Here is a 27069-nt window from a genome sequence, read left to right on the forward strand (position 1 = left end):
AATGATCGACTGAAATAATGCTTCCAAATTTTTTTTGAAGAGTTTATATATATTTCTATGACTAAAAAAAATGCATTTTGCACAATACGTTTGGAGGTAGCGGCTCCTTGGGTGTTAATTAAAGTTTAGAAATCAACAGAGGTTGTTGGAATAATCTACCACTTTATTATGAGACCATATACAACCTGCACTCTTCTGCCAAGTCTCTTAACATCCATATTCAGATATGTTCCATGCATCATTTTGTCATTGTGATTGTCTTTAATGTAATTCTTCAGTTTATTCTCTCCTCTCTCTCCCAGTGAAACGGGAGAAACCCGCTGACAGTGGTCACATGACACCTACCTGTATGCAGTCAGGAACACCTGTGCTGTCCATGCGACTGGCCACATTGACCGTGTTTCCCCAAATATCATATTGAGGCTTGCGAGCACCGATGACCCCCGCGACCACCGGCCCGATGTTCAGACCTGCAAAAACATTTCCACGGCGTCAACCGAGCTGCTCCTCGTATGAGAAAACTCAGCCGTGATTTCCAGACGCCTCTCTTACCTATCTTCATCTGGAAGTTGTTGAAGGAATGCTCGTTGATGTACTTCATCTGCTCCCTCAGCCTCATGGCGTAGTCGGCCAGTGCGATGATGTGTGAACGGCCCTCCTTGTCGTACGTGGAGTCGTTGAGGCCGGACGCCGCCATGTAGGTCGACCCGATGGTCTTGATCTTTTCTAGCTGCCTGTACTTCTCCTCACTGATGATCTGAGAACAGACGCCATCACAGGTGATCACGCATGTCTTTTTTAGTTTAATCAGTTATAAAACAAACGTTACCTCATCGAAGTCGGCGATGATCTCGTTGAGCAGCCGGAGACACTCCACGCCCTCGTTGTTGGCCTCCAGCTCCACGTAGAACTCAGAGAAGTTGCTGATGGAGGCGAACATGACGGCCACGCACTCGCAGGACTGGTAGTAAAGTTCGTCGTTGCGCCGCTCGCGTGCCAAAAAGTGAGCGGCGACGTCCTTAGGCAGGATGTTATGGAGGAGGCGACGATTGTAGGCTTGCAGCTCCTCCATCTCCTCCTTCTCCTCTGTGGCCTGGAGGCAACGGGCGTTATTAGGCACGTTCACAATATATGACACGCTGAGATAAAAACGTCTGGAAGGACGGCCAATCATCTCCATCAGCTTGTGTTGTGTTTAAACGGTCAGGCGGCGCCCTCTAGTGGACGCTGTGCATACCTGTAGTTTCCACAGGAAGTCGAGGCGTGCGGTGGATTCGACCTGCTGGGCGTGCAGGTACAGTGCAAGGACAAAGACTGTGAGGATCACTGGAGTCATGACCCTCAGGGACACTTTGGTCACAGCATATGGGCTGCAAAAGTGACGGAGTCTCATTAGTGGGGAAATTAGGAGATAAAAACAAAAAAAGAAAGAAAGAATTGACTTACCACTGGTGTGCAGTTTCATTGACACTGGACCTGGAGGTAAAAACATTCTGGTCAATACAAATAATGTAAATGATCAGTATTTCTTTTCAGTCTGGATACAGATTTAAAGTCTTACCATGGAGCACTAGTTTCATTTATATCACTACAAAAGGGAAGAAAAGAAAACATGAGAACAAATAAGGACATTTCTGACATTTAAGTAAAATGAAATGTTAATAGTCATACAGGTTTAATTCATCATCATCATCATCATTTGATATTGCTGCCGACACAGTACCTGCATTTCAACACAGATACAGTTATATTTGAGGGGAAAATTGCTTTTTTCAAATCTGTCTCAGAGGCTCAACTGATGTTCAGAATGTAGACCATAGCTTCAACTAAATGATTTCATTAAGCGAGATTTGCCAAACTGCTGATTAAAAAACAAGAACCTTTACCCCCCCGCACTCATTAGCAGCGGCACTTACATGGCATTGGCGGTGACGAAGAGGTCTGCGCTATCGAACAGTGCTGCTTGTGGCCACTCCACCAGCAGCAGGAAGGTGAGCTGGATCAGCAGCATGAGGGCCAGCTTCCCGATGCTGCTGATCTGCAGGAACACCGAGCAGGCCAGCAGCGTCAGCAGCACGCTGTAGCTGAAATACTGGAGAGCGGCGCCACAAAGAGCCATCAACAACACATCTCACAGATGCAAATGTGACATTTCTCTTTTCTTTTTTTTTAAAACAGGTTGCATGGAGGGAACACAAACAGTGGCAACACAACAATGAACTGACCTCAGGAAAGGGGCAGGAGGGGCCTTGGCTGGGACAGATCTCCAGAACCCTTTCCATGGACACATTCAAGCTGTGGATCATACAGGGCGTCACCACGGTGGCGTTGGTGTTCAGCTTCTCGGCAACGCATGCTTTCAAGTCCGTGGTATCGCAGGCGAACTGCAGTGAAGCCAAACACACGCATTGAGCGTCGTCTTCGACGTGACACGCTGTACGGATATGCCGCGTGGCTTTAATCTCACCATATTAACGAAGGCAGAGATGAAAACCAGGATGATGGTGAATACTCCGACCAGAGTGCTGTTTGTGCGAGACTGGACAATCTTCTTTGAGACAGTCTGCATGGCAGCTGGAAAGAGCTACACCAGGGGAAACATATGATTTACACACTCAGACGTACGGTGAGTTATGTATTAGTCTGCAGTGTGTGGATTGCTACCTTGATGCAGGAATATATGGCACAGATGAAAAGGATGTTGGCAAGTATGACGAAGATACTGATGTAGATTCCCAGCATGACCGGGGTGCTGCAAGGACATGGACACGGTTAAACACTTACAGCTCCGTATACACATCTTTATTTGACTTTCATTTATTTATCTTATATTTAAACTGTGTATTTATGCAATATCATGCTCTAAAAATTGTAAAGTGTATGTACTGCAGTGTGGATGAGTGCAGCGATGTGATTCCCCCCCATGTGGGGTGAAAGTAAAGGTCACTTGTTAGTCTGAATCACTTATAGGCAGCCTTAAAAACACACAGGTCACTAACTTCAGTGTGTTAATGTGTGAAGGACTCACTGTGGAAAGATAACAATCTGTATGAAGGATATGAAGCAGAACACGAGTAGAGAACACGCGACGTAGCCTCCGAAACGGTCGTCCACCTTCTTGGAATACTGCAGAAGAAACAGCAGAAGAAGAGAGACAGACGTGAGGCTCCGTCCTCCGTAGACTTCTGTTAAAGCTGAAGAAGAGCAGAGGATGAACCTTTTTCTCCAGGCTCGACGTCTGGAAGGTGAGCAGGAACTTCTTCACGTGGTCTTTCCTCAGCTGGTCGATGCTGCGAGCGTCGATGGCTCGCCCCAGAAACTCGTCCACCTCGTCTTCCGGGTTCATGGCCTCCTGAACGCAACGGCTGCAAAAAAAAAAACATAAATGTTGTCAATGAAATCAAATAAAGCGGCGCAGCGGCTTTTCACATGCGTAAAACGACGGCAGTACTCACTTGTCTTTACTGGAGGTCTCATCGATCCCCTGAGGAACAAAAAGACATAAAATAAGAGTCTCCTGGGGAAAGCTGGGATCAGCGTGTCGGTGTGGAGGCTCACCATTTGTCTGAAGACTTTGGAGTCTTTGGTCCTGGAGAAGGTTCTGTCGGGGACCCAGCGTGGCATCAGACCCTCGTTAGAGTTGGCTCTCGTCCGCTGCATCTTCGCCATCATCGCCTTCTCCTCCTTCTGCTCGGAGGGAAGAACGCGAAGGCTTGACCAACTGTTCTCACACAACACACGTCCATGACAATGCAAGTGACTGGATACACTCGAAGAGGCTTTTTTATCATCTCATCACGCCCACGAGGGGAAGCTCGGAGTCGTTTCAGGATCGAGGAAGATTACTTTATTCACAAAATCTGTCCTTCAATCTGTTCAGACTTCACAGCTCTTTATTACAGTTATTCCATGTGAGACCGTCACGGTTCTAGACTCTAAAATCTAAGAATAAAGAATAAAATGTGATAGATTTAAATTAAGGTGTGTATATTAAATGCAAACTGGAAAAAACGTGTGTGTGTGTGTGTTAATACTGCATTCACTGTGTTAAATACTGGAAAGCACATTGCCAACTTGAACGGTTAAATAATGACTGGATTTTATTTTTATATTCTCAAGTTTTCCATTTTAAGATTCAGAGATTTGTTTATCACATTCTCATATTTTTTGAATGCATGCAGTGAAATACTCAAAGTATGTAGTGAATAATTAAAATAAATATGTTAAAATAATTTAGATGTATAAATAGTGCTATTGCAAAGCAAAGCAATTATAAATATATGTAATACAAGTATTAAAAAGCATATTTTGTGTGTTTTGGTGCACTGACCCGTTTCTGGCTGCAGCCGAGGACCAGGAAGGTCTCGATGCTGTTCTCCTTCAGGTACGCGTTCCTCTCGCCTCCAAAACCTGGTTCCACCTCGTAGTCCCCGTTAAGATACTGCAGGGTGGCGTTCGTGATGTGGATCCGCCTACAGGAAGACAAAAGACCAAATAAGGAATATTATGTGATTTATTTTTGATTGATATATGCCAGACACAGAAACACAATTGTGCTTTTTGAATACAGATCTCTATATTATCTATTTATGGATGAAATGGTCACATATATAAAAATATACAGTATTTTAAGTGAACCACCTTCACTTTATTAGTCATAAAGAATCCTTATAAACATGAGTTTTTTTTTATTATACCCTGTGTTTATTTCCCTCACCCTGCTTTGCCTCCCGCCTCCATGTGATTGGCAAGTGTGACATCGTTTGACCACACGTCAAACTGCCACTTCCTGAGTCCCAGCACGCCGCAGTGCACACGCCCGCTGTGAATCCCGACGCGCATGTTCACGTTGACCCCCGTGACCTCGCGCACCAGCCTGCAGACACACACACACACACACACTCCAGAAGATCAGCGTCTCTGAAAAACTACCATTAAAAACGACCAAAGACAGCGTTTCAACTCACGAGATGGCCTCGATCATGTCGACGCCCATCTCCACGCAGCAGTGGGCGTGGTCAGCCCGGGGCTCGGGAAGCCCGGACACACAATAGTAACAATCGCCCAAAATCTTAATACGTAGACAGTGATTCTCCTGGGAGGAAAAAGAGAGGACAGAAGATGAAAACAACTTTGGAAGCTACAGCCACGATTAGCTCATGCTATCTTAGTGCAGAGGGGGGTCCAGGACCCCTAGAGGGTCCACAGAGGTACTGCAGGGAGTCCCCGAAATAATTTGATCCCAAACAAATACACATTAACACAAATACAACCTATAATATGCAAATATAAATCTTCCTTTTTTTTAAATGTTGTGAAATAGGTAACAAACAGGTGTTAAGAGAAGACCACACAGCAGGACAGCCGATCCTTACCGAAGCCAGCTTGTCGAAACGGGCGAAGAGTTCGTTGAGCGTCATGACCAGCTCCTGAGCCGTGCACTGAGAGGCGAGGCTGGTGAAACCCTCGATGTCTGCAAACAAAATACTGAGGACGACGGGAAAAAAGGTCAAAAACACCGTAAACCCTCGGCTAAACACATCAACAATCTTCATTCAGGAAGTTTTAGCTGCTGACCTTGAGAAAGGCAGGAAGTGTGACCTTAAAGTCTTCTGAAGGAGATCTGTGTGTGTGTGTGTGTGTGTGTGTGTGTGTGTGTGTGTGTGTGTGTGTTTGCTCAGTGCTGTAATTGAATGTGTGTCGAGGCTCTCCATCTTTGGGGATTATCTTATCATGGCTGCTGGTGATTAAGTATTCCCTCACTAGTGTTAATTAGCCTCCGCTCTGCCAAACCACTCTACCCTCTTGTGACTCTGCGAGTGCGCTTTTATATATATATATATGTGTGTGTGTGTGTGTGTGTGTGTGTGTGTGTGTGTGTGTGTGTGGTCCACCATTCTCAGGAAGAATTAGGGAAAAATGTTTAATTTCATGGAATTATGCCACGCATGTGTTTCTGTGCTGAGAACGACGTTGTAGTCAAGGGGCAACAATAAAAAAATAAAAACTAATACAGGAAACAAGGTTGAAGTTGAAGTGAAATTTAAATTCATGGGTAAAACATGTAAAAAAAAGAAAGAAAAGAGTCCCAGCTGACCTGACATTGTCGTGTTTCTGGATATAGATTTTATGGAACATCATGTCTTCCTTCTTGGCATTGATGTCAGCCTTCATCTCCATGGCAACGTGCCTTGGCAACACTGAAAGCAACAGACGTTCCTGGAAACCCCCCCCCCCCCATCCCCACACACACACACACACACACACACACACACACACACACACACACACACACACACACACACACACACACACACACACACACACACACACACACAAAGAAACAAAATGCAGATTGTGTCATTCACAATATTATTATTGTCTGTGCGCGATGTGCCAAGTGTGTGTGTTTCATTTGAATCACAAGGCAACATGTTTTTAATTTTATTTCCTTTCTCAATCAAAACAACAACAACAACAACAAAAAACATTCTTTGAATGTCGTAACAGCGCGGGATCATGGGAGTTGTCTTCATTGTTGAGCAACCACCATTGCCAAAAAAAAAAAAATCTATCGGACGTGACAAATCATGTTCGGCGACGAGCATTCAAGTTAATTACTAACTAATGAAATAGCTTCAAGTAAATCTTAGCAAACTTAAAGTTAACGTCGACTACCCGTACGGCACTGTAGCTAGAAATATGTGGTCAAAATAATCATGCTTAACATAGTAAGCTAAAGCGATATTGAAATATAATATCAATAAATAAGGTTTCTTATGGTTACATTTAGTAGACGCTTTTGTCCAAAGCGACTTACAATAAGTACATTTGTCCAAAGAAGGAAACAAAGAAACCACAACGTATCATTGCCGATAAAGTAAGAGCTAAAAATAGAACAAGTGTTCGGTCCTCGTCTGAGATTATTCAACTGCAATTCATGAATAATCTCTCTGATGACATACGTTCAAATACAGATTTCTGTGGGTTTGATTGTTGGAAACATTTGGGATAATATAAGCACACAACTACACAAATGATATAACATATACTTATTTTTATTTTCATGTGGAAATGTATTACAGCTTTAATGCATTGGAACATTTTGGACCAGTTGTCATTTTTTCTAGAAGCTTGTTGTTCTTTGGGCTAAAGTTAGATTAAGGTCGAGGTTTGGAAAAAAAAGACCAAAAGAACCACGACAAAGAACGATCATTTTTCTTTGCCTGACATGTCTTATTGCTCTCTGACACACTGCTGGCTGAAATGTTCCTTCAGTCTAACACAGAACACTTGACCGGTATTATTTAGCTATCTGGAGAGAAACCTACAAATACAAGACGATCTTTGGAAGTTATTAACTTATTCACGTTACATTTTATTCGTTTTTTTTAAACAAAATGTGTTGCATTGTTTGTGAATCCAGGTCCCTTTATGTGTGTGTTTTTTAGAGTTGATCCAGTTCTTCTGTCTGCTTGTGCTCATGTTTTGCCATCGGGAAGTCAATAAATTATTATTTGACTGAATCATCTGTCAAACACACTAACTTTATGACGAAGAGCTCGAACAGACAACTGCCAGTAACTGCTATTATACTTCATGTTTTATTTCCAGAGAAAAGGCTTCAAAGAACCAAGTGTTTGGGAAAAGATCTTTCATATTATGATATAATATATAAGCATAGAAGAGGCCGTGTGTTCTGCGTCCGTGTGCAGGCCTACCTGTTGTTGATTCTCCCTCTGCAGGTGTAGTCGGGCCTGGATGTAGCCTCTGGTCTCCTGGAAGGCTTGTCTCTGGGAGACCTCGGCGGGGTAGTGGGTGCAGATACCGATGATGTTAGTGCACAGGAAGATCAGGACGTTGGCGCTCACCTGGAGAGACGAGAGGGGAGGGGAGGGCTTAACAATATGAGGGCGGATATACCGTGAGGTAAATATCTGAAGAACCTGAAATCACAGTACATTTTTTATTTATTTCCCAGGAAAAGTGCTTGACTTTTCCACGGGAATCTTGACATAAATATATTTTATCGCACTATTACATTAATGATCATCTGTTCCCCACCTCTCTCAAGAGACTCAAGACAAACATGTATGTGCCTCAAAGCCAATTCCCACTGTGTGATGTTGGGCTGTCTGGGTAAAAAAAGAGAAAGATGACAATCGTGAGAAAAATGTGGCAAAATGTCTGGATGCCAGTTTTGAGTCTGGTCCTGGATTAGGTCTGACTCAGACTCTGGAGGGTCTGTAAAAACCACGTCAGGGAGATTAGACCACAGTGTGTTCAGGAGTTGTTTTCAACTGTGGAATCAGCTAATGAAGTGAAAACACAAATATAAGTATCAAAGTTTACTATAAATATGAAAGATTATTGGCATTATTTTAATCTTTGTAATTAATCTACTGGACTCCCGTTTCAAACAGAAATAAGAAGAGAGGAAAATAGTTTGAAGCCTTAGTTTCACTATTTTCCCTGCAGTTATTCCATGATATTAGTTTCCAGTTTCCATCTTTTTCATGCTTCTTTTCTTTCTCAAGTATTTATGATCAATACTTGTACAATATGTGGGCCAGAACCTTTTACACACTGACATCTCCTGGGTAAAAATGGAAATACACAAAGGCCAAAGGGTTCTGTTAATGTTGCACCGTCTCTTTTTTAATCAACTAAATACAGGGTCATTAATTTATGATGACATATTCTTACTAGTCCATAGAAACTCCACGTGCAGAATTCATATTTATTAATTAGCTCCTTTTTTGAGGTAAATTCCTCGTGAAATCCTCCAGAGAAACTGAGCTCGACTTTGTGTGTTCACTGATGAGCTGCAAAATAATTCACCGTATTGCTTTAATGCAATTAATGTAATTCATAATTCAAAACTAAAATAATAGTTTGTTTTGAATAATCATTTACATAATGATCTTTAAAGCAAAAAGATACATTTAGGACATCTTTATTTTATTTTGCTGCATTTATTATAAATACAAATAATAAAGAAAAAACACTACAACCTTTGAAAAGGAGAAACGTATCGTAACAAGTTTTGAAAAGACAATTTTATTTTTTTCTAACCTGAATCGAACCACTGCCTAGACGGCAAAACTATACCCAAAAAAAAGCAAGCCGGACTCATCAAAAAGAGACAAATGTTGCTCATAACATACATTTTCCAGGTTTCTGTATGAAGGACTTGTTTGAAATGAAGGACTCGTATGAAGCACCTTCACATGTCCGTGCTCTTCTGGCTCCGGAAGCGAGGGCAGAGCCTTTGTTCATCTTTTCCAGAAAACTGCCAACCCTGAGGACTTTTTGCCCCAAAAACACCAAAAATAAACCGCCTGCTCCCGCTTTAAGTACCATTCATTCTTAAGATAGAGTTCTACCTCGGAAATCCTTCACTGCTGATCCTCAAGTGTGTTAATAACTATGCTTCCTTTGCTTTTTTAAAATATGTCCCTGGAAAGTTCTTCAAACGTGTATAAAAGCAGTCTAAATGTTATGTTTTTAAATCTGATGGTAAAGCTTCTGCTTTGTGTTTGAACCTGGATTTTCTGCACTTTTACTCAAATAGAACAACTGTTAATGTGTGAATATGGTTTTTACGAAAGAAGAACAAAAACATGGTGCAATCTCAAAAAATGCCCGTGATCCAGAGCTTTTGTTCTGATATTAAATCAAAAGAATGTAAACATGCATATAAAGGTTACAGTAACAGTATACGGTGGCTAGCAGAAGAATAACGAGAACAGGAACAGAGGACATAAAGGTGCAGCCAGAATAAAGCAAACAGGGTTAAAAAAAAAAACACAGACCAGCAGCATAATGGACAGCACAGATAAAATGGAAGACTGATAGATGTTGGGGAAGGAAATAAGTGGAAAGAGAAAAAAAAAAGACAGTGTGAAGATGACAAGAAGAGGATGAGCGAGTGAGATCTGCAGAGAGAGAGAGAGAGAGACAGATGTGGGCCGCGGTAACATTAGGCAGATGGCTCCGAGAGCTCAGCTCTGTTTACTCTCACTGATCAAGCAAAAAAAAAAAAAACAGCCAGGAGACAAAAGTGAAACCTGCAGCACGGTATTTGTTTGCAGGTGATCCCCCCCCCCGGTGAGTCTGCACGCGTACAAATGACCTGAAGTATTTATCTGTTGAGATTCCCTCGACGTGCATACAGTATCACACTCCATGTGTCCGAGCTCACAGGCTAACTGATTAGTAACGGAGTAAATTTACTTAAGTACTGTACTTAAGTACATATCCAGAGGACTTATTACTCTTACTTGAGTATTAGATTTCTTTGGTACTTATTACTCTTACTTGAATACATTTCCAAGACAAATACTTTTACTTTTACTCAAGTTAATTTCTAGAAAGGCTGAAAAGTACTCGTCAGGTCTGCTCTTTTTTTTTTAAATACTATTGGACACAAGCTGTTTGTCAAAGAAGGAACCCTATCACAGTGCAGGCTCTCCACTGGGATCTACGTAAAAGCAGAAATACGTAATCCCTCCCCATAATGATACCGCCAAAGTAGCCACGCTCTCGACTCTGTTTGTCAACACAAAACCACGACAACGGCTGAGTCTCAGACTGAGTGTGATGATGATCCGGAGGAACTTTCAGAAAATGTTAGAGCCATGTTCGATGCAGCATCGAACATGGCTACGACAGTGCAGTTTCCTTAGCAATATCACACTGTAAGATACATTATGTTAATCTAGTCACACTAGTTAAAGGTATATGTATTGTATTATATTTGACTTATCTTGTGTGACTGTATAGCGCATAGCAGTGGTTGGTATTTACTGGTGGTGCAGGAAGACATGAACCCCCAAAGACTTTATTACACAAATATTTATTAACTATGTTAAGCCTAGAACCATTCATTTTATTTGAGATTTACTCTTACTCTTACTCTTACTTAAAGTACATTTAAAAGCATGTACTTTTGGATACTTAAGTACCTTTAAAAGCAAGTACTTTTTTACTCTTACTCGAGTACCATGTCGACTGAGCTACTTTTACTTGTAACGGAGTACATTTTGAAATTTGTACTCTTACTCGAGTACTGGGGTCGAGTACTCTGTCCATCTCTGCTGATTGCTTGCTTTCTCTCAAGAGGACAAGGGCTCGTGGGTTTGCAGAGTACACACTAAGGTCCTGTGTTTACGCAGCTCCACCTCTTTTAGGAGCTACCTGTAACACGCCACCACCGCCACACTTGCTCCTCCATGCTGGTTTATCTAAAACTCATCACTTACTACCTCATCCTGGCCCGGCCTCTCCCTCTGATTTAAAGTCCAGCCCCATTATAATCAACATCTGCATTGCTCACTGCCCTGTCAGGTGGAGTTCATGACTGAGTTACCAATGTGATTATGGCCTCCTAAAAAAAGGGTTGTATTCGGTTTGCAGAGACGGAAATAAACCAGGAATCGAACAGCACGTCACTGGAACATCACGGAGTTTGTTTTCTTTTGCCATAAAATGCAATCGTCATTTCCCAGGCGGGGGGGGGGGGGGGGGGGGGGAGCAACCAGTCAGCTGGTGGAGAAGGACCACAGCCTAATCCCGGGATATCAAAATGGCATTATGTAAGAGCTGCTCTCATCTAGACAGGATGGGCAAAACATGCAGTACAAACAACCTAGATTAACTACCCCCACCCCCCCCCAAAAGAGACCTGATGAGACCCGATGAGACCCGATGAGACCCGATGAGACCCGATGAAACCCAATGAGACCTGATGAGACCTGTCTCAGAGCTGGACTGGCAGACAGGGGCGGTGAGAGGTACACGAGTGGAACATTCAGTAACTTTATTTATAATTTTCTCCCCCTTTATGATGGATTTAGCACAGCAGCCATTTACTTTAGCAGGAAGTCTCTGGTCCTGACTGGATCTATAAACATTGACTTTTAAGGCCCTCGGGTCTTTTTCAGACGGGGAAAGAGGAAAGAGAGAGCAACGTGGGAGAAGGTGGACCAATGTGACAACGAAGGTTTCATCCTGCAAGACACCAATGTTACACACCGAGATGAGATTATTGAAAGCAGCCAGGATCAATACTTTTGGAACAACAATGGATCACATGGCTACTTTGAATACGAAAGAGGGCTTAACGCTGAAACCACAGAGAATTATCCCCTAATTCGGGCAGCTGCCCCTCGGCTCTGCAGAGTTTTAGAACATCTACTGGCTCGTTGTTTTGGTTTTCTAGCCCGTAACTTTACTGTGGCGGTTCAGGGAGTTACAAGAGTGAATATTGGAGTTTTAATTCACCATAAAAGATCTGTTATTGCAGGTTAAAAGGCCAACATTAAGGAAAACTGATCAAGAGGAAAAACAAATCAGTAGGATGTGATGAATCAGCACTTACAAGCCGATCCCATTTCAAACCAAACAATCAAACTCAGTCCTCCTGGCAGAATGTCAGCATCTTTTTTTTCTCTTTTCTCAGCATCTTCGACCCATATGGCTTTTTCACGGCCGACGCCAATACCGATTACTAATTTGTAATTGAGGAGACCGATAACCAATATTTGAAATCTGTCTGCAGTAAAAAAAAGAAAGTGACAAAAAAGTGCAGGGAGCCATCAGCAGCATTAATATGAAGTTGAACAAACAAATTAAATAGTTTTATGAAGTTAAAATGAATAAAATAAAGACCAGAGAGTTTTAACTGCAGCTGCATCCGAGCCAGAGTAGCAGATTTTACAATTAAATTATTTTATCTGCAAATCTGCTTTAAAAAAATGACAGAAAACCATAAAAATGCTGAATCCTATCAGGATCCCATTCTGCCAACACTCAGGGAAGATGACAGCGTCTCCCTCCAGACACCAGGTACTACGACTGTAAGTAAACTATCATTAATGCAACTAAAACCCTTTAGATTCCTTTAATCAGACACCGTTTACCACAACAGAAGCATGCTCAGTTTAGACGTTGTGATAATAAAAATGATGCGTGTGCAGGTTTGATTTACACTTTTACCGACTTAATGTTCCCGTCAGAGAGCTCATTTTGAAGACCAGCAGTCATTATTGACCTCTTATGCGTGGAAGATGGAGATGTGATGATGGTGGTGATTTTGTATAGAACTCAATGCTGTTGAAGAGTCTGTGTGTGTGTGTGTGTGTGTGTGTGTGTGTGTGTGTGTGTGTGTGTGTGTGTGCTTCTTTCTCAGTCTTGTGAAAGGTTCTGCTTAGTGTTGGCCCGAGACTCACACCCACGGTGACTGTGAATTATCAGAGATGGCAGCGCAGCTTTCACTTAGCAACTATCACCCACATTCCACAGCCTCCCTCCAAAGACCTGCAGCTAGTTCGCTCCTAGATTTTGTTGAAAACGCGGTCGTCAGCTGACTTTTTTAATGATTCATACAAACTCATTTTTAAAGGTAACCCTGAAAAGGAGGTCTTCAGTGCACACTTTAAGATGACGGTGCAAGTTAGTATGAAAACTACATCTCAGGTGTCTAAACGTCCTCAAAAAACCAACAAGGAGAGGAACAGAGCCGCCAACTTCAGACAAAGCTTTGTGAGCATCCAGAAACAAATATTATTGTATTATTATTGGCTTTGGGAGAACGCTTGATTACTGCTGCAGGTTGTAAGCTAGTCAGCTGACAATCACCGTTTAGTTTTAAACATACAGAACAGCCACACAACAAAGAAATGAAGAAAAAAGGAAACACACGGACGTATTAACAAATCAGGCAGTTGCACAAAGTACAGGCCCAAGGCTTATCTGGCTGTGATGGGCTACAGAAAGACAAAGAAACAAGATAATACAAATGTGAGGGGGGGCTCTGAGGGCTAATGTAATCCAACAATGGTTTCCAAATCATCTTAAAGTTATCGGAGTTGCATCACCTCCTCGACCGGTGCAGAGGGATCAATCTCCGCATTAACAGTCACGCGTTTTTCTGTTATTGTGAGTTCAGTTCCAGAGAGATTATTATTGTTCTCTCCCGCTACGCCAACAGAAACTAGCTTTCATAGGATCCAGCTGAATTACCACTTTGAAAATCTGTGATAATGTTTTGAAGATTGAACTCCATTAGGTGGACAGATGGATGGATGAGCTGGTGAGAGAATGTGATGCAGAATCTACATCTGGGAACGTTTCGAGTTTGTGTTAAAGAGAAAAGAGACAAACACACTGTTAAATGCATTTCTCACACTTTGTCTTTTTTTTGGAAAAGTAAAAAAAAAAAAAAGTCTAAACTTTTTAAATATTGCTCAAAATGAAGCCTCGGCGTGCACACCGCTTTTTGTGGAGGAATCCAAACTTGACAGGTTTGCCGTGCCTAGTTACAGTTGCTATGCTCTGATTGGACAAATCTGTTCTGTCAATTTACCCTTCGTTACACCGTCAAGTTGTTGGAGTTACCGTGGAGCTTACACCGTCACTCACAGCATATTATTTAACTTTAACAAAATACATTTCACAATCTCTCACATACAATCTGCATTTAAAAAGCGATACTCAGGATTTCAAACTGATTCCGCCGTGCAAACATGTTGAAAAGGATAAAGATAGAAGCTAAAACCTACAGTTCCCAGTGTAAAAATGAGCAGTTTTATCACCTGCGATGAGAAGACGGTGCTCCACTTAGGCCACGTAGGTCTTATTCACTGTTACAATCACTAAAAAGCAAAGGCAGCATTTCTATACACTCAGCATTACCTTCAGCATTTCATAGAAGTGCTAACGTTGTGCTAATGTTAGCTTTTTTACATAGAAACCAAACATTTTAGAAAGGTAAATCTCCGAGTCTCACTATTACACAACGTCCAACTTCACTGGCTTGAAATCCACAAAACCAGCCTTAAAAATTAAGAAACAATGGCTGGGTGCTGCGCTCTGATTGGTCAGTCTGCTTTGAGAACTGCTTTGGGTGGAACTTAACGAGGAGGTCAACTAATCAGCTGAAGCTTTTAGCAGCGCTGCATATTCTTCAAATGGTGTCTTGAACAACTGGAGTCAATATTTCATGCTCACATGGAAAAAAAAGAATAAAAAAAAAAAGAAAAAGAAGATGTGTGGAGAACAAGACGCTGGATTTATAAGACCTCTTCCCAGAGGGAGCAATGACTGATGGGATATTGTTGTTGAAACGGGGCCAGCGAGAGTCGGAGCTCATCGGCCTTTTGAGGAGCATCTGGAACTCCTTAGAACATCTGTGTTAGATCAGGCCTTGTAAAACACACTCCAGCACCCCCCCCAAAAAAACCCAATGACGGGTGCTTTACTCACGACAAAACATAGAGTCTCTCCCGTAGGTTGCCTCTTATCTTTCCTTAAGAGCGGCGCTTATTTATTTCCATATTCTTTCATTTATTATTTGTTGCCTCATTTTGCTCTGACTCACGTTCACTGTCACTTTTAGCCTTTTGTGAAAGAGTGTGTGTTTGTGTGTGTGTGAGTGTGTGTGCCAGGCAGCTGCTGGGTTTGTGTACTCAGCCTGAGCCTCATGTCTACACACAGCTTGTCCTGCCCTTATCTGAAATGACCAGAACCACCAGCAACAGATAAAAGTGTCAAGCCCCGCCCCCGCCCGCTCCCTCGCCGGGGGTGGTCCGCTCTACAATTTGTGTCTTACAAAAGAAAAAATAACACATACATATATTTTAAGCCGCAGATAAAAAAGATGTTTCTGGAGGACAATCACCTGGACAGACTTTGTCATTTCTGTAATTTGCGACGAAACAGCAGGGAAAGTGTTTTGAAAATTGTTTTTTTTCTTTCGGGGACAACATAAATGTGTTAAAAGAGGGTTTATTCCTAGTTTCTGACCTGTCATCTTTGTGCATTGTGATGCAAGGGCACAACATAATCGCCTTCTGTTAAAAAAAAATACAAAAAACCCGTGGTTGAACTTAGTGAGCTCTTTAGTGGTTGTCATGGAAACGTCACAGTAATATGTTCATATCTGTGTCCCCCCCCCCCCTTTGTTTCCCCACTTCCTGTAATAAACACTCAATAGTTCACTCTGTATGATAGTTTACTCTATAATGAGCAGTTAATCAATACCATCATGGGAATTTAAAAAAGGCACCACATGGAGCATAAATGTCACATTCAGACAGACGGCAAATATAGTGCAGTTAAGAGTAAATACAGAGTGATTTGGTACCGAGCCTCAGTCTGACATTTCCCTTATTGTAGATCCATAAATTATTACACAGATATGTTCTAATAGTGGTTTACATTAGCAGATGGAATATGTTCAATATATGGAAGAAGTAGGGTCTTCTTCGTGTATTTAACTACAAAATATGTAAACAAACGTGAAAAGCATAACATAAATACAATAAATTAAAAAAAAAGGAAGTGGGCTTATATTATATAATTTACTATATATTCCTCAAATGTTATTTATTGAGAAAGTCAGTCACAATATATTTCATTAAAACATGTTTTCTTTAAGCTTAAAAAACATTGACTGCTACTGTATTCCTCTGTTGTATTTGTGATGAACACTCTTTCCTTATCCTTAAACATAAAAGTATGACCGATTTCCATAAATAGTTTGTTGGCTTTTCTGCGTTTCCTGTTTTAGACATCTTTTGAGTGTTTTAGAGGCCGTGCACCCGAAAACACACGTCCATAAACGTTACATAAATAAATGTGCAGCCTTGTCTGGAACGATTACTTGTAGCTTGTTATCATTTTCTCACCATGTTCTTTTTACTTGTGTTGCTTTAAACGTGGGCACGCTGAGGGTCCTAACACTGATAAACTACACACCACACACATTTCTGCTGGCAACCAGGCGGGTGTGACTTCTGTGGAGAGAGTGTGACTATTATAGTATTTTGGCATTGGAGTTGCAAAAGTGCAGCAACATTTGCATACAAAAGGGAAGCTCGAGGATAACATTCTTTCACACCACGTTTTGGTGGATGGCGAGGGACGCTGGGCCTAAACCTGCTGTGGACAGGCAACAGGGTCAGGAATAACTGCTGTGATTAAACAAAAAGCCTCTGAGGAGGAGTTATGTCAACATTAAGGGGGAATGTAAATGAGTTGTAATAGAAATAAAAACAATAATCTGTGCCTGGAAAAAAAAGAGACTCTTATAAATACAACCATACAAGGTCATTTACTCAACCCAGTGAGGTTTCCTTAAAATCCTCGAGGCCTAAAAACACATCCTGAGCCGGGGACTACAGACATGCAGAGTCACAGACCGCAGATAAGCTTCCCCCGAACCACACAAACAGGCCAACGGCATCCTGTCCATCCCTCTCGGTTCCACACAGCACCTCCACTCACATGACCTCTCCTCTGTCATCGCCATGTTTAATTATGGACCGTCTCATTTCGTCAGCGTGGGAGGGGGGACAAAACACACAGCAGCCAAACAGCAGTGTGTCTAGAAAGCTCGAACCCCTCCGACATCCTCGAGCTTCCAGATTCTCAGAAAGGAGAACGTGAACAGCTAGAAATCAATTTTGACCTGATTTTTTTTTTTTTTTTACTTCAAGCCACGGTTACCAAACTGTACACCGGCAGGCTTAAACTGGGTCTGCCGACTGCTAGAGTCGTAGTTGTTTCCATGGCAACCGCTGGACCAACTGAACACAAGCACTGAGGGAGACACTTAGCAATGCTGTTTATTCCCCCCCCCCTCCCATCATTCTCAGAAGTGATGCTAAACTGATAACTCATTTTTCCGTGGCTGTGATTGGTCCACGGGTTGTTGTTGGCGGCGACGGCGGCGGTACGGGCGTCTTGAGTGATCTGTATCCATCATATCCACACACAAGAAAACGAAGGCAGTTACAAACACGTTGAATGTATTTATAAGGAGAAACATTATATATATATATGAGGGATCACGTCACATTTACGTGAATCAATGCTTACATTTTGATAAACTACAACCTCTGTGGAGTAAATCTGCAGGGTGTGTGTGTGTGTGTGTGTGTGTGTGTGTGTGTGTGTGTGTGTGTGTGTGTGTGTGTGTGTGAGATCCATCAGTCAGCACCAATACTGATCATGAGCAAAGTGTACATGTGACAGGTATCCTCGTTAAAATGCTGCTGCCGCGTTAACCACAAATTATTTATCAAGGAGGCTGAGAGGAAAAAAAAAAAAGAGGACTGCGTGGTGAGAATATCGGATTCTCCTCCGATCACGCCTCCTCCTCCTCCTCCTCCTTGGCTTACGCCGGGTGTCTCATTCTATAGCTGCAGCTTTTGCACAGGTGATCATCACACCGAACACTTCCTCCATCGGGGATCAGAGGCGCTCCCATCTTGATGTTTTTTTTTTTTAATTGAGTAAACAGCACATTTGGAAAGTTTGACGTGAGCGGACAAAGCGGCATTATTATTTCAACTCTATTCCCTTATCTTATCTACTTTAAAAAAACACACACACTTAAAACACTCAGTGGCTTGACAAGGAGACCTGTGAAACATATTGACTGTCCTCTAAGCCAGAGTCCATGTAGAGGCCTGGTTTGCCCTCTGTGCTGCTGAATTAGGGGGCTTTACATGTGATCTCTGCCGTGGTCAAATACCAAAATTGCATTAGCTCATGCTTCATTAACATGGAGCAGAAAAAAACAAGATAAAGACATTGTAGTATCTGTGAATATGGAGCATTAGCCTTCAGGATATGTGAAAACCACAGGCCAATGTGTATGCAGAGAAAAGGGGGGGGGGTTTGAGTTAGAGTGACCTGCCTGTTGCTCTGACGCAGGCTCTGATAAGACTGTCCCATGTGACGCAACAGTTAGCAGAAACGCCAAGGGCTGGGTATTTTTAGGAACCAGTCTTTGACCTCTCACAGGACTTGTGTCAACAACACATCCACACAACGATGCTTTGTTGTCAGGGACAATAAGGCAAATAACGCCGGGGTGAAGAATGTACAATTATGAGTTGGGAGTTTTGTTGGAAAAAAACGCGGTGGCAGCGATCGGCGTGTGTGAACAGCCGTGTATGAAAAAGAGAAACCGTGCAGGCTGTGTGGGGCTCCGCTGGTGCATTTGTCTGATTTTTAATCCTGGACGGAAGCAGGCGCTGTACATGTCACACTCAAAACAAGACACCCACGCACGTACAGGCAGGACAACGGATTTACGATGTCACTTCTCAAATCTGACAAAAAAAAAAAATCAAGAAGGGAAGGTGACAACCACAACAAAAGCAGGGAATGGTGTGCGTTGGCGGGTGGGACGCACACATGTATGTTCTAGTGTGGTGGGACAATATATCGAAATATCGTGATACTCCACTGGAGCCAAATATCGATATAAAAATGGGATTTTATTCAAATATGTAGCTATTTACTGATTCCTGTATTAATGCAGTTACCATTTAGCCTCTTCAGAGTCACTACTTCATGACTCCTCTTGGCCTTTTTGCCAGTTTATGTCTATATTGGAATAATGTCACGATGTCATGATGTTAAAGGTTAAAGATGGACGAAGATAAGACTTCTGTGAAACTGACACCACAATGTAGTGGATAAACACAATATACTACTAATTAATTCCTGCTTTTGCCTTTTTTTACTGGTATCTTTTCTCCTCCAGATACACATCGTGATGCATATTGTAGGTGATTTTTTGCGATATATCGTGTATCGCAGAATTGCAGTATCGCGATATCATCGCTATCATGGGCAAAATATTGTGATATTATCGTATCGTGACTTACTCTGTGATTCCCACCCCTAGAATGTACAGTACTACTGTGGCTAATTGAATTGAGTCGGATCACAGACACAAAAAAACCCCCAAATAAACATGGAAGTAACAGCGGAGTGAAGCTGACATGTAACAGGACATCTCCATTACAACAAAATATCTAAGCTTTGAAAGATTGGCGTTTGTTTTGAAAGCAGTCCCGTGTACGATAACTCTCTCACATTCTGCAGTCCAGCGTTTACACTAAGACGCCCAAAGCGGAGCTAAGCACGGACACTTCCATTCTACTGTACGCAGCTGTAAAAACACACACACCCCAAACAATGCCAAGAGCAATACGGCTTCGGAAACAACCAGATGTGCTGCATGTGTTTTGAAAAGGTTCGAAGGGATTAAAGGCCATAAATTCCACGAGACAAAGGTGAAATACTTACGAAGCAGACGAGACAGCGTTTACTCTTACATGACATGAATAAGTAGAATAAACGCCTTGTCGATTTCCAGTTTACAACCCATTCAATTTATCCCACAAAGCTTGAGGAATTGTTAAGTTATGGCCAATAACGTGTTTTGTAAAGGGGCACAGTGACTCTGACCTTTGACCACTAGAATGCAATCAGTCGAGTCCAATTAAGTGTGCAGTTTGTGCCAAATTTGAGGAATCAAGATGCACAGAAAGAGAGGCGTCAACAGTGATTCAATTCAAATATGTGTATTTGATTGTCCTGCACTGTCCTGTTTACAGGTTCTATTCTTTGTGGATGCCTTGAATTAAAGTAGGCCTTTTCCTTTTGTGTTTTTCTAAATAATACATCGTGGTAATAAATGATTAAATAGCCTGTCAAGCATTATTCTACATGCAATTGTAATTATTACCTTTAACAGGGAGGTTTTCCCGTCAAAATATCAGTTGATACAAATACAGAGAGTATACATGGTTAATGTCCAACTGGACACAAAACAACACAAACCTAGATAATGTGACGACCTTTCTTCTTTAAAAAGATCCCGAGAACTTTGTTATAAATGTGACTTCACACAATAATCGTAATTAAACTTTGAAATTATTCATAGGGATGTTTAAAAGCTCGGTTAATCTGCTACATCAGAAGGGCGAGGGTGTGCTTTGTTCAGACGTGGCTGGGTGAATAAGCTAAATGCACGTGACACCAACTTTTGCAAGAAAAAAAAGCCACTTGAAACCAGTGAAAGAACATATTTCATGCTAAAGACATGCATTAAATATGTTCTTTCACGGTGGTTTGGGGGTAATCAAAGAGCTACAAATGCATATGTGGTGATTAGAGGCAACCACGACATTAACCTCTGACATTTTGCACATGTGTAGATGCTTTCTGAACAAGCTGTCCATAAATGTTTCCTCATATCTCAGGCATTTCTGGTCTTAAGGGTATATATATATGAGCTACGAGTCTGAAATAATAAAGGACATTCAAAAACCACCCATTTAACTCATGAAATTACAGTCCGATATGCAAGTAAGACAAATAACAAATGAATCAGCTACTAGTACGCCTTCAGAAAATCCACTTGCACTCATGAGAGGAGAATCTGAACCCGACTGCAGATTCCTTCTCGAATTCCCCCGTTTAAATCCGTGGCGTCAGCAGCCAGACAGAAAGAGGGAAAAGAGGATCTGCATTTACGTTGTTTCTCACACACAACTCCATCGTTATCTGAACCCATCGGCACCAACAGACACACGGTGAGGTTAATGAGTTACTGGAGAAAGAGGAAATACTTTGCACAGAAGCGTGAAGCAGTGATTGATGTTTCACCGCGTATACATATACTACTCACACAAACCTTAGGAATACACCACATCGCCATATCTCATGACCTTCATCCACTTAATGACGGCAAACACTGTGATGGATTGTGCTACGGTACATCATGCATGATGGTACAACGCACACAGCAGTTCCCACTAATCCCTAACTTAGTCCTGGACTTCTGGAATTGATTTATAATAAACATCATATCAGAACAACGTGATCCGTCTTTAAGGGACTTGTTTGGGCTGTTGTTGCCCGGGCCAACACGTGTTGCCGAATGCATACCTTTACAGTAACGGCAAAGACATTACAGTGACAATCAGTGATTCCTCATTAAGTCTTGCATCCCCCTATTGTATTCACGTAATGGCCTTCCCCATAATGTTTTCCATAACTTTTCCCCAAGGAGACGGCAGATGTAAGATAGCTATGGCTCTATAGAAAGTGAGCAGCCACCATACTGTCCCCTTCCCCCCCCGCAGACACGAACGCACTAGTCGCCACCCCGCCCTTGCTGAAAAAGTACAAGGCTTCCCTTGTGTGAGAGCACAGAGACCTGAGTGATACTGCTTTATATCATGGTATCCTCCCACTGTCAGACAACAGCTCTCACTCTCACACACATGCATGCATGCAGTCATCCAGCCGGGCCGCTTCATTCAGCCTGCTGACCTTCAGCGAGCCCCTTGGTCCTCGGTGTGACACACAAACAACACACTATAGCGAAAAGACCCCAGTATACATGCAGATACAACACACACATATATAGCACTAATCCACTAGTCAATCGATCGCAAAAGCAACACATTGGCTGTTATATTCTACATATACTGTTAGCAAACATATTTTGACTTTTTGTAATCGTCAACATTTTGATCAGCAAAGGCAATTTCATAAAATAACGCCGTTTAAATGAAACTAGATACTCCACAACACTGCTTATCAACTCCTTTCTAATTTGCAACTTAAGGAAGCTCAGCAATTTGATGAAACATTTATATAAAAATGTTCTTCATCATCCTTTCTTTCCCATGTATAATCAGTGAATTGTTTGATCTATAAAATGTCAGAAGAGAGTGAAATCCTTATTTAATGAAGCCCGATGTAATGTCTTTTTCATTTTTGTTTTTACTGCAAGGCAAATAACAATACACTAACAGAACAATGAGACAAAAACAGTGAATAAGGACAGTTTTTGTCAGGGGTTGAAAGAACAAGATAGAGATGTTCTGTGCCTGTGTGAACTAAAGAAACATCAGAAAAATAAATAAATAAAAGAGCAAAGACCATAAATTATATAATAATGAGAACCCAACATTTGAGACCACCAAATCTACTACTAATAACACTAATAACTCCAGGAATAATACTAAATTCGGGAGGAATGGTTATTGTTATGAAATTAATTTATTCATAGTCATTGGTCCAGGTTTAGGCCACCACTAGACCCTTAAGGAATTTTGGGCTAGAAAAAAAAAGACCCTAAGGATGTGGCCTATATATTAGGAATTGACAGTCAAATGATTTTGATGTCGACAGGAGGAATAAGTTGACCCTGACTTCCTTTCCCATGCCTCCTGCTCCACGGGGAGCCATCATCGTGCCCTGAACGGAGCTCCAGCTGCGAGGGACGGGGCGGGGCCCACGTAAGATACTTGTCAGTATTATCATTACTAAATAACATGACGAGGTGGAGTCGGGGGAACAGACTACATCGCAGTTCAACATTCATATTCAGGTGTTTTCAGGGAATTAACTATGAAAATTCCATTGTAGAGACAAAACGAGAGACTAGCCGGTGAACACAGGGAAGGATTTTGCAACTAAAGAGCCAGATTTGTTCCCCCGGGAGCTGGTGGAGACCAAAATAAAGCTGTAAGGACAGCAGGTGGCCACAAAGACGGATATATAAAGAGATATAATGCTAACTATATAAAATGGAGAACTTCTGTTTTCTATCATGGATATTTGCAGTCGGCTTCAGGCAGGCATCTGCTAGACATACGCAATGCCCAAAGCCTGCTCATCCAATGAAAAGCCAGGCAATTTAAAATATCTCCACTGCCACTGCTCACCCTCATGAAAACACACTTTATGAAAGCTATAACTATACGCCAGACTTTTAAAATAAAGTTATCTGGATTCAGCTACAGAGTGCAGACGGATCAACCAAAGGATCTGTGAGTTAGAGGAGGTGAAACATATAACTTCACTTCAGTCATGAACTTAATCCGAAAAAGGAATAACATCTGGGAGAAAATGCTTGTAAATACTGAAAGAGAAAATGACTGTAAAATGGACACAATAGATGTCAGTTCAGGACAACCGTCAAACGTCGGGCCTCTCCTACCTGCTTCCAGAGGAACTGGTCCGTCTGGTTGATATACCAGGTGGTGGCCACGTGTATGATGGACAGCACGGCTCCGCTCAGCACCGCCGCTCGCATCCTCACGGGCAGCAGAGTGTAGATGATGTAGATGAAGAACACGGACCACCAGATGCCCTCCGAGGCGCTCCTGGGCGCCACCATGAGCACGCCGAACACCTGCACCGACAGCAGGACCCCGATCACCAGGTAACTGACCATCCACATGTAGTCCTGGTGGAAGCCGTTGCGGTTGCACACCACCATGAGAGCCATGAAGAGCGCCATGGCCACCGACAGTGTCGACGAGTAGGCCACGTGGGGGGCGGCGTGGACACAGTGGAAGGTCAGCATGATGCCGCACACAATCACCAGTACCCCCATGAGCATGGTCAGGGAGCTCTGGTTCAGTCTGAAGAAGTACCGCTGGTACAGGCGCTCCAGTTTGCGGGACTGGAATTTCTTAGACTGGAACACCCGCACCACCCTGAGCCAGCAGTCCGCGGCGGTCACCACCCCCGCCGCGCCGTTGGGGCCGTCGTCGCCCCCGTCCCCGCCTCCTCCGTTACATCCGCCTTTCCTCCCTTTCAACTCGCCGTCCTCGAAGCCCAAGTCGACCGATTTCAGCCCCACGCCTTCCCCGGGAGCCCCTCCCCTTTTGCCGTAGTGGTCCTCCTGCCATCCGCAACGGACGCCGAAGTTGCCCCCGCCTCCCATGGCCCCCGCCACCCCTCCGCGGTGGTGCTGATGGAGCGGGGCGCCGCTGGGGGGCTCCATAGCATCTGGGTCCCGCAGACAGCTCATGTAACGCGGGTTGCAGAGAGATGAGCCTCCCTTCCGTTTGGACTTCTTGCCATTGCGCTCCCCCCACGCAGTCTTGCGGTCGTCCACTCTGGCGACTAGGAAACCACTGAACCAGGACATTCTGGGGGGGGGGGGGGGCAGAGAGAGGTGCGTTCAAGAACAAGCAACAGGTCAAAGACAAATGACAGCAACAAGGGCCCTTTGTAGGAGATGCTCATTTACCTGTTGGGGTTCTGGTACATGTCCCAGCCCTTTCCCTTGCAGCCGGTTCACTCATTTATCCCCCTGTGGACACAATGTTGAAGTAGTGAGGAGGGGTTTTGTAGGGGCCACAATGCAGGGCCACGGGGCGGGACCGACCGGATGGGGTCAAAGAGGTCGCTTCACGAGGCTCCAGATGTTTGTGCCAGGGCCGGTGATCACAGACCAAGGTTAATGAGAAGACCGCTCTCTGCTGCCAGGCCTATCTCCACGGCTTCTGCTGGGCCTAGAGGGGGGAAAATAACATCATACACATACAGTAGACTGTATGGAAGCCAATGCACAAATAGGTATACGATGAAAAACCATCAGATCATGATAGTAATGTGGATGTCTATTAATGAACAGGCACATTTAGCTCTTTCAATAGCTTGTTAGCAAATACTCCTTTATCCCAAATCTGATGGGAAATAATAAAAAAACAACATAATTGTCAGGTAAACACACAACTTCCTGGATACCGGACACAACTTTAGATTGCACCTCATAAAAATTGAGATTCATAGAATAACAAGCTACTTCCAAAACTATGAGGGAGGGGGGGATCCAAAATAGTTTGAACTAGAGCTCGCTCGATTTGACCCCTCCATACAAAAAAACAACAACATAAAAACACAAACTCTGATATAAAAACAGCACAACAGCATTTTGGAGTCGGTGGGGCTGAAGATAAAAACAGTGACGAGCTCTGTTTATCATCCCAATCACTGGTAAAAAGACAAGTAATAAATATAGATAAATGCCACCGGACAACAGGAAACTGTCAAGACAAATATCAGGACAGTAACGGGAAACAAAGCATGATGGGATCTGTGGGCCCTGCGGCGTCCAAACCAAAAGTAGTTTAAAGTAAAAATTACCAGAAAATCTAACTGTTTGCGTATAACATAAATATCATAGAGGCACATGTAATTGTATCAGTCTGTTGTTGCTGGACGAAATCAATACGATGAGGACCTGCAAACTCATTTTATAGTTCTGCTGTTCAATTTATCAGATATAAATTAAGATTTTACGTAATAAATAAAAAAATGTACACTTGACATCCCTGTCACACTATAAATGGTTTGAATACACAATGTTTGCTGTGTTTTTAAAAAGCACACCATCAACATTTATATCTATATTTTTATCTGGTGTATTTTATGGATATTGCTCGTCATTTCTTCCACTGTATAAAGTAAGTAGTTGTCTCGTGAACCTGCCTGGGCACCTTCCAGTGTATGACATTCATTTGGGTATGAATAGCACACAGCAATGCCTGCCTTTCATGTCACCTAGCAGGAGAATGAGCCCAGTGAACGCCACCCAGCAGACACAGAATGCAAAGTTGAGGGAAAACGAGGGCACCGGTATCGGATAACCAGAGTCCAGGTGTGGTGAAAAAGTGAGATAGTGCATCCCATTTATGAGGCTACATTCTGGTTTATGAAGCGAAATTATTCCACTTATAGTCTCTTCGGGACTAAAAGTAGGCATTTTTTGTGTTTATGCTAACCTGGTCACAATTTATAGTATCTATATTTCCAATATTACTAAAGCATTACTAGAATAAAGTACTTCAATATGATTACAGTGTAGCAGTTTGGTCGTCTTATTGAATTAAACCGTCCACATATGCCTCAGCTACCAGCTGATCTCACCAGAGCCTACCAGACAGCCTAAGCTCCTATAGTGCAGAGAGACACGTGAACGCAACGCCGCCGCCGCCGCCGCTTCTTCTTGCTGCCTCATCGATCAGCGTTTTTTCACCGGAGAGAGAGAGAGGCACGCTGTGTTGTTGAAGCAAAAATAGCATTTCCTCACTATAATCTCGCCTGCGTGCACTTTCTCTGGCACGTCCCCCGTCCTAGTCGTATATATGCCTCCCCCTCCCTCCCCCCCTCCCTCCCATGGCAGCGGATCGACAAGATTCAAGGAGAACCATGCCTCCCCTCCCCTCTCTCACACACCTCCCCTCCTCTCCTCGCACCTCCCCGGCTGCTGCTGCTGCTGCTGCGTCCCTCACTCCCCTGCACAAGGTCGACCAGCTTGTACCCATTTGCAACAAAAAAAAAAAAAACCGTCGCGGTTGCCAGTGCTTGGTGTGTGCGTGTGCGTGCATGGTGCTTGGCCGTGCTCCGGTCCTCCCCCCCCCCTCCCCTCCACTAGGAGAGCGGGGAGGGAGG

At 43.0% G+C, this 27069-nt stretch overlaps 1 protein-coding gene across 1 annotated transcript in view; it reads right to left on the bottom strand.

The window, feature by feature from the left end:
* LOC311016716 (adenylate cyclase type 6-like) overlaps positions 1 to 27069 on the bottom strand; it is a 31429-nt gene that overhangs the window by 2970 nt on the left and 1390 nt on the right. Inside the window, exons 2-23 of the mRNA XM_084014614.1 lie at positions 24863 to 25127; positions 23822 to 24761; positions 7722 to 7871; positions 6098 to 6219; positions 5376 to 5487; positions 4968 to 5095; positions 4718 to 4876; positions 4331 to 4472; positions 3559 to 3687; positions 3456 to 3484; positions 3218 to 3365; positions 3029 to 3126; positions 2665 to 2752; positions 2468 to 2584; positions 2226 to 2384; positions 1917 to 2092; positions 1562 to 1588; positions 1447 to 1476; positions 1238 to 1370; positions 830 to 1093; positions 553 to 757; positions 346 to 470 (exon numbers count right to left, since the gene is read on the bottom strand). Of these exons, the coding sequence (XP_083870740.1) occupies positions 346 to 470; positions 553 to 757; positions 830 to 1093; positions 1238 to 1370; positions 1447 to 1476; positions 1562 to 1588; positions 1917 to 2092; positions 2226 to 2384; positions 2468 to 2584; positions 2665 to 2752; positions 3029 to 3126; positions 3218 to 3365; positions 3456 to 3484; positions 3559 to 3687; positions 4331 to 4472; positions 4718 to 4876; positions 4968 to 5095; positions 5376 to 5487; positions 6098 to 6219; positions 7722 to 7871; positions 23822 to 24761; positions 24863 to 24882 (3501 nt within the window). The 5' untranslated portion in view covers positions 24883 to 25127. The remainder of the gene's footprint in view (positions 1 to 345; positions 471 to 552; positions 758 to 829; positions 1094 to 1237; positions 1371 to 1446; positions 1477 to 1561; positions 1589 to 1916; positions 2093 to 2225; positions 2385 to 2467; positions 2585 to 2664; positions 2753 to 3028; positions 3127 to 3217; positions 3366 to 3455; positions 3485 to 3558; positions 3688 to 4330; positions 4473 to 4717; positions 4877 to 4967; positions 5096 to 5375; positions 5488 to 6097; positions 6220 to 7721; positions 7872 to 23821; positions 24762 to 24862; positions 25128 to 27069) is intronic.

This window comes from Eutrigla gurnardus (assembly GCF_963514095.1).
Source record: "Eutrigla gurnardus genome assembly, chromosome: 8".
NCBI lineage: Eukaryota > Metazoa > Chordata > Actinopteri > Perciformes > Triglidae > Eutrigla > Eutrigla gurnardus.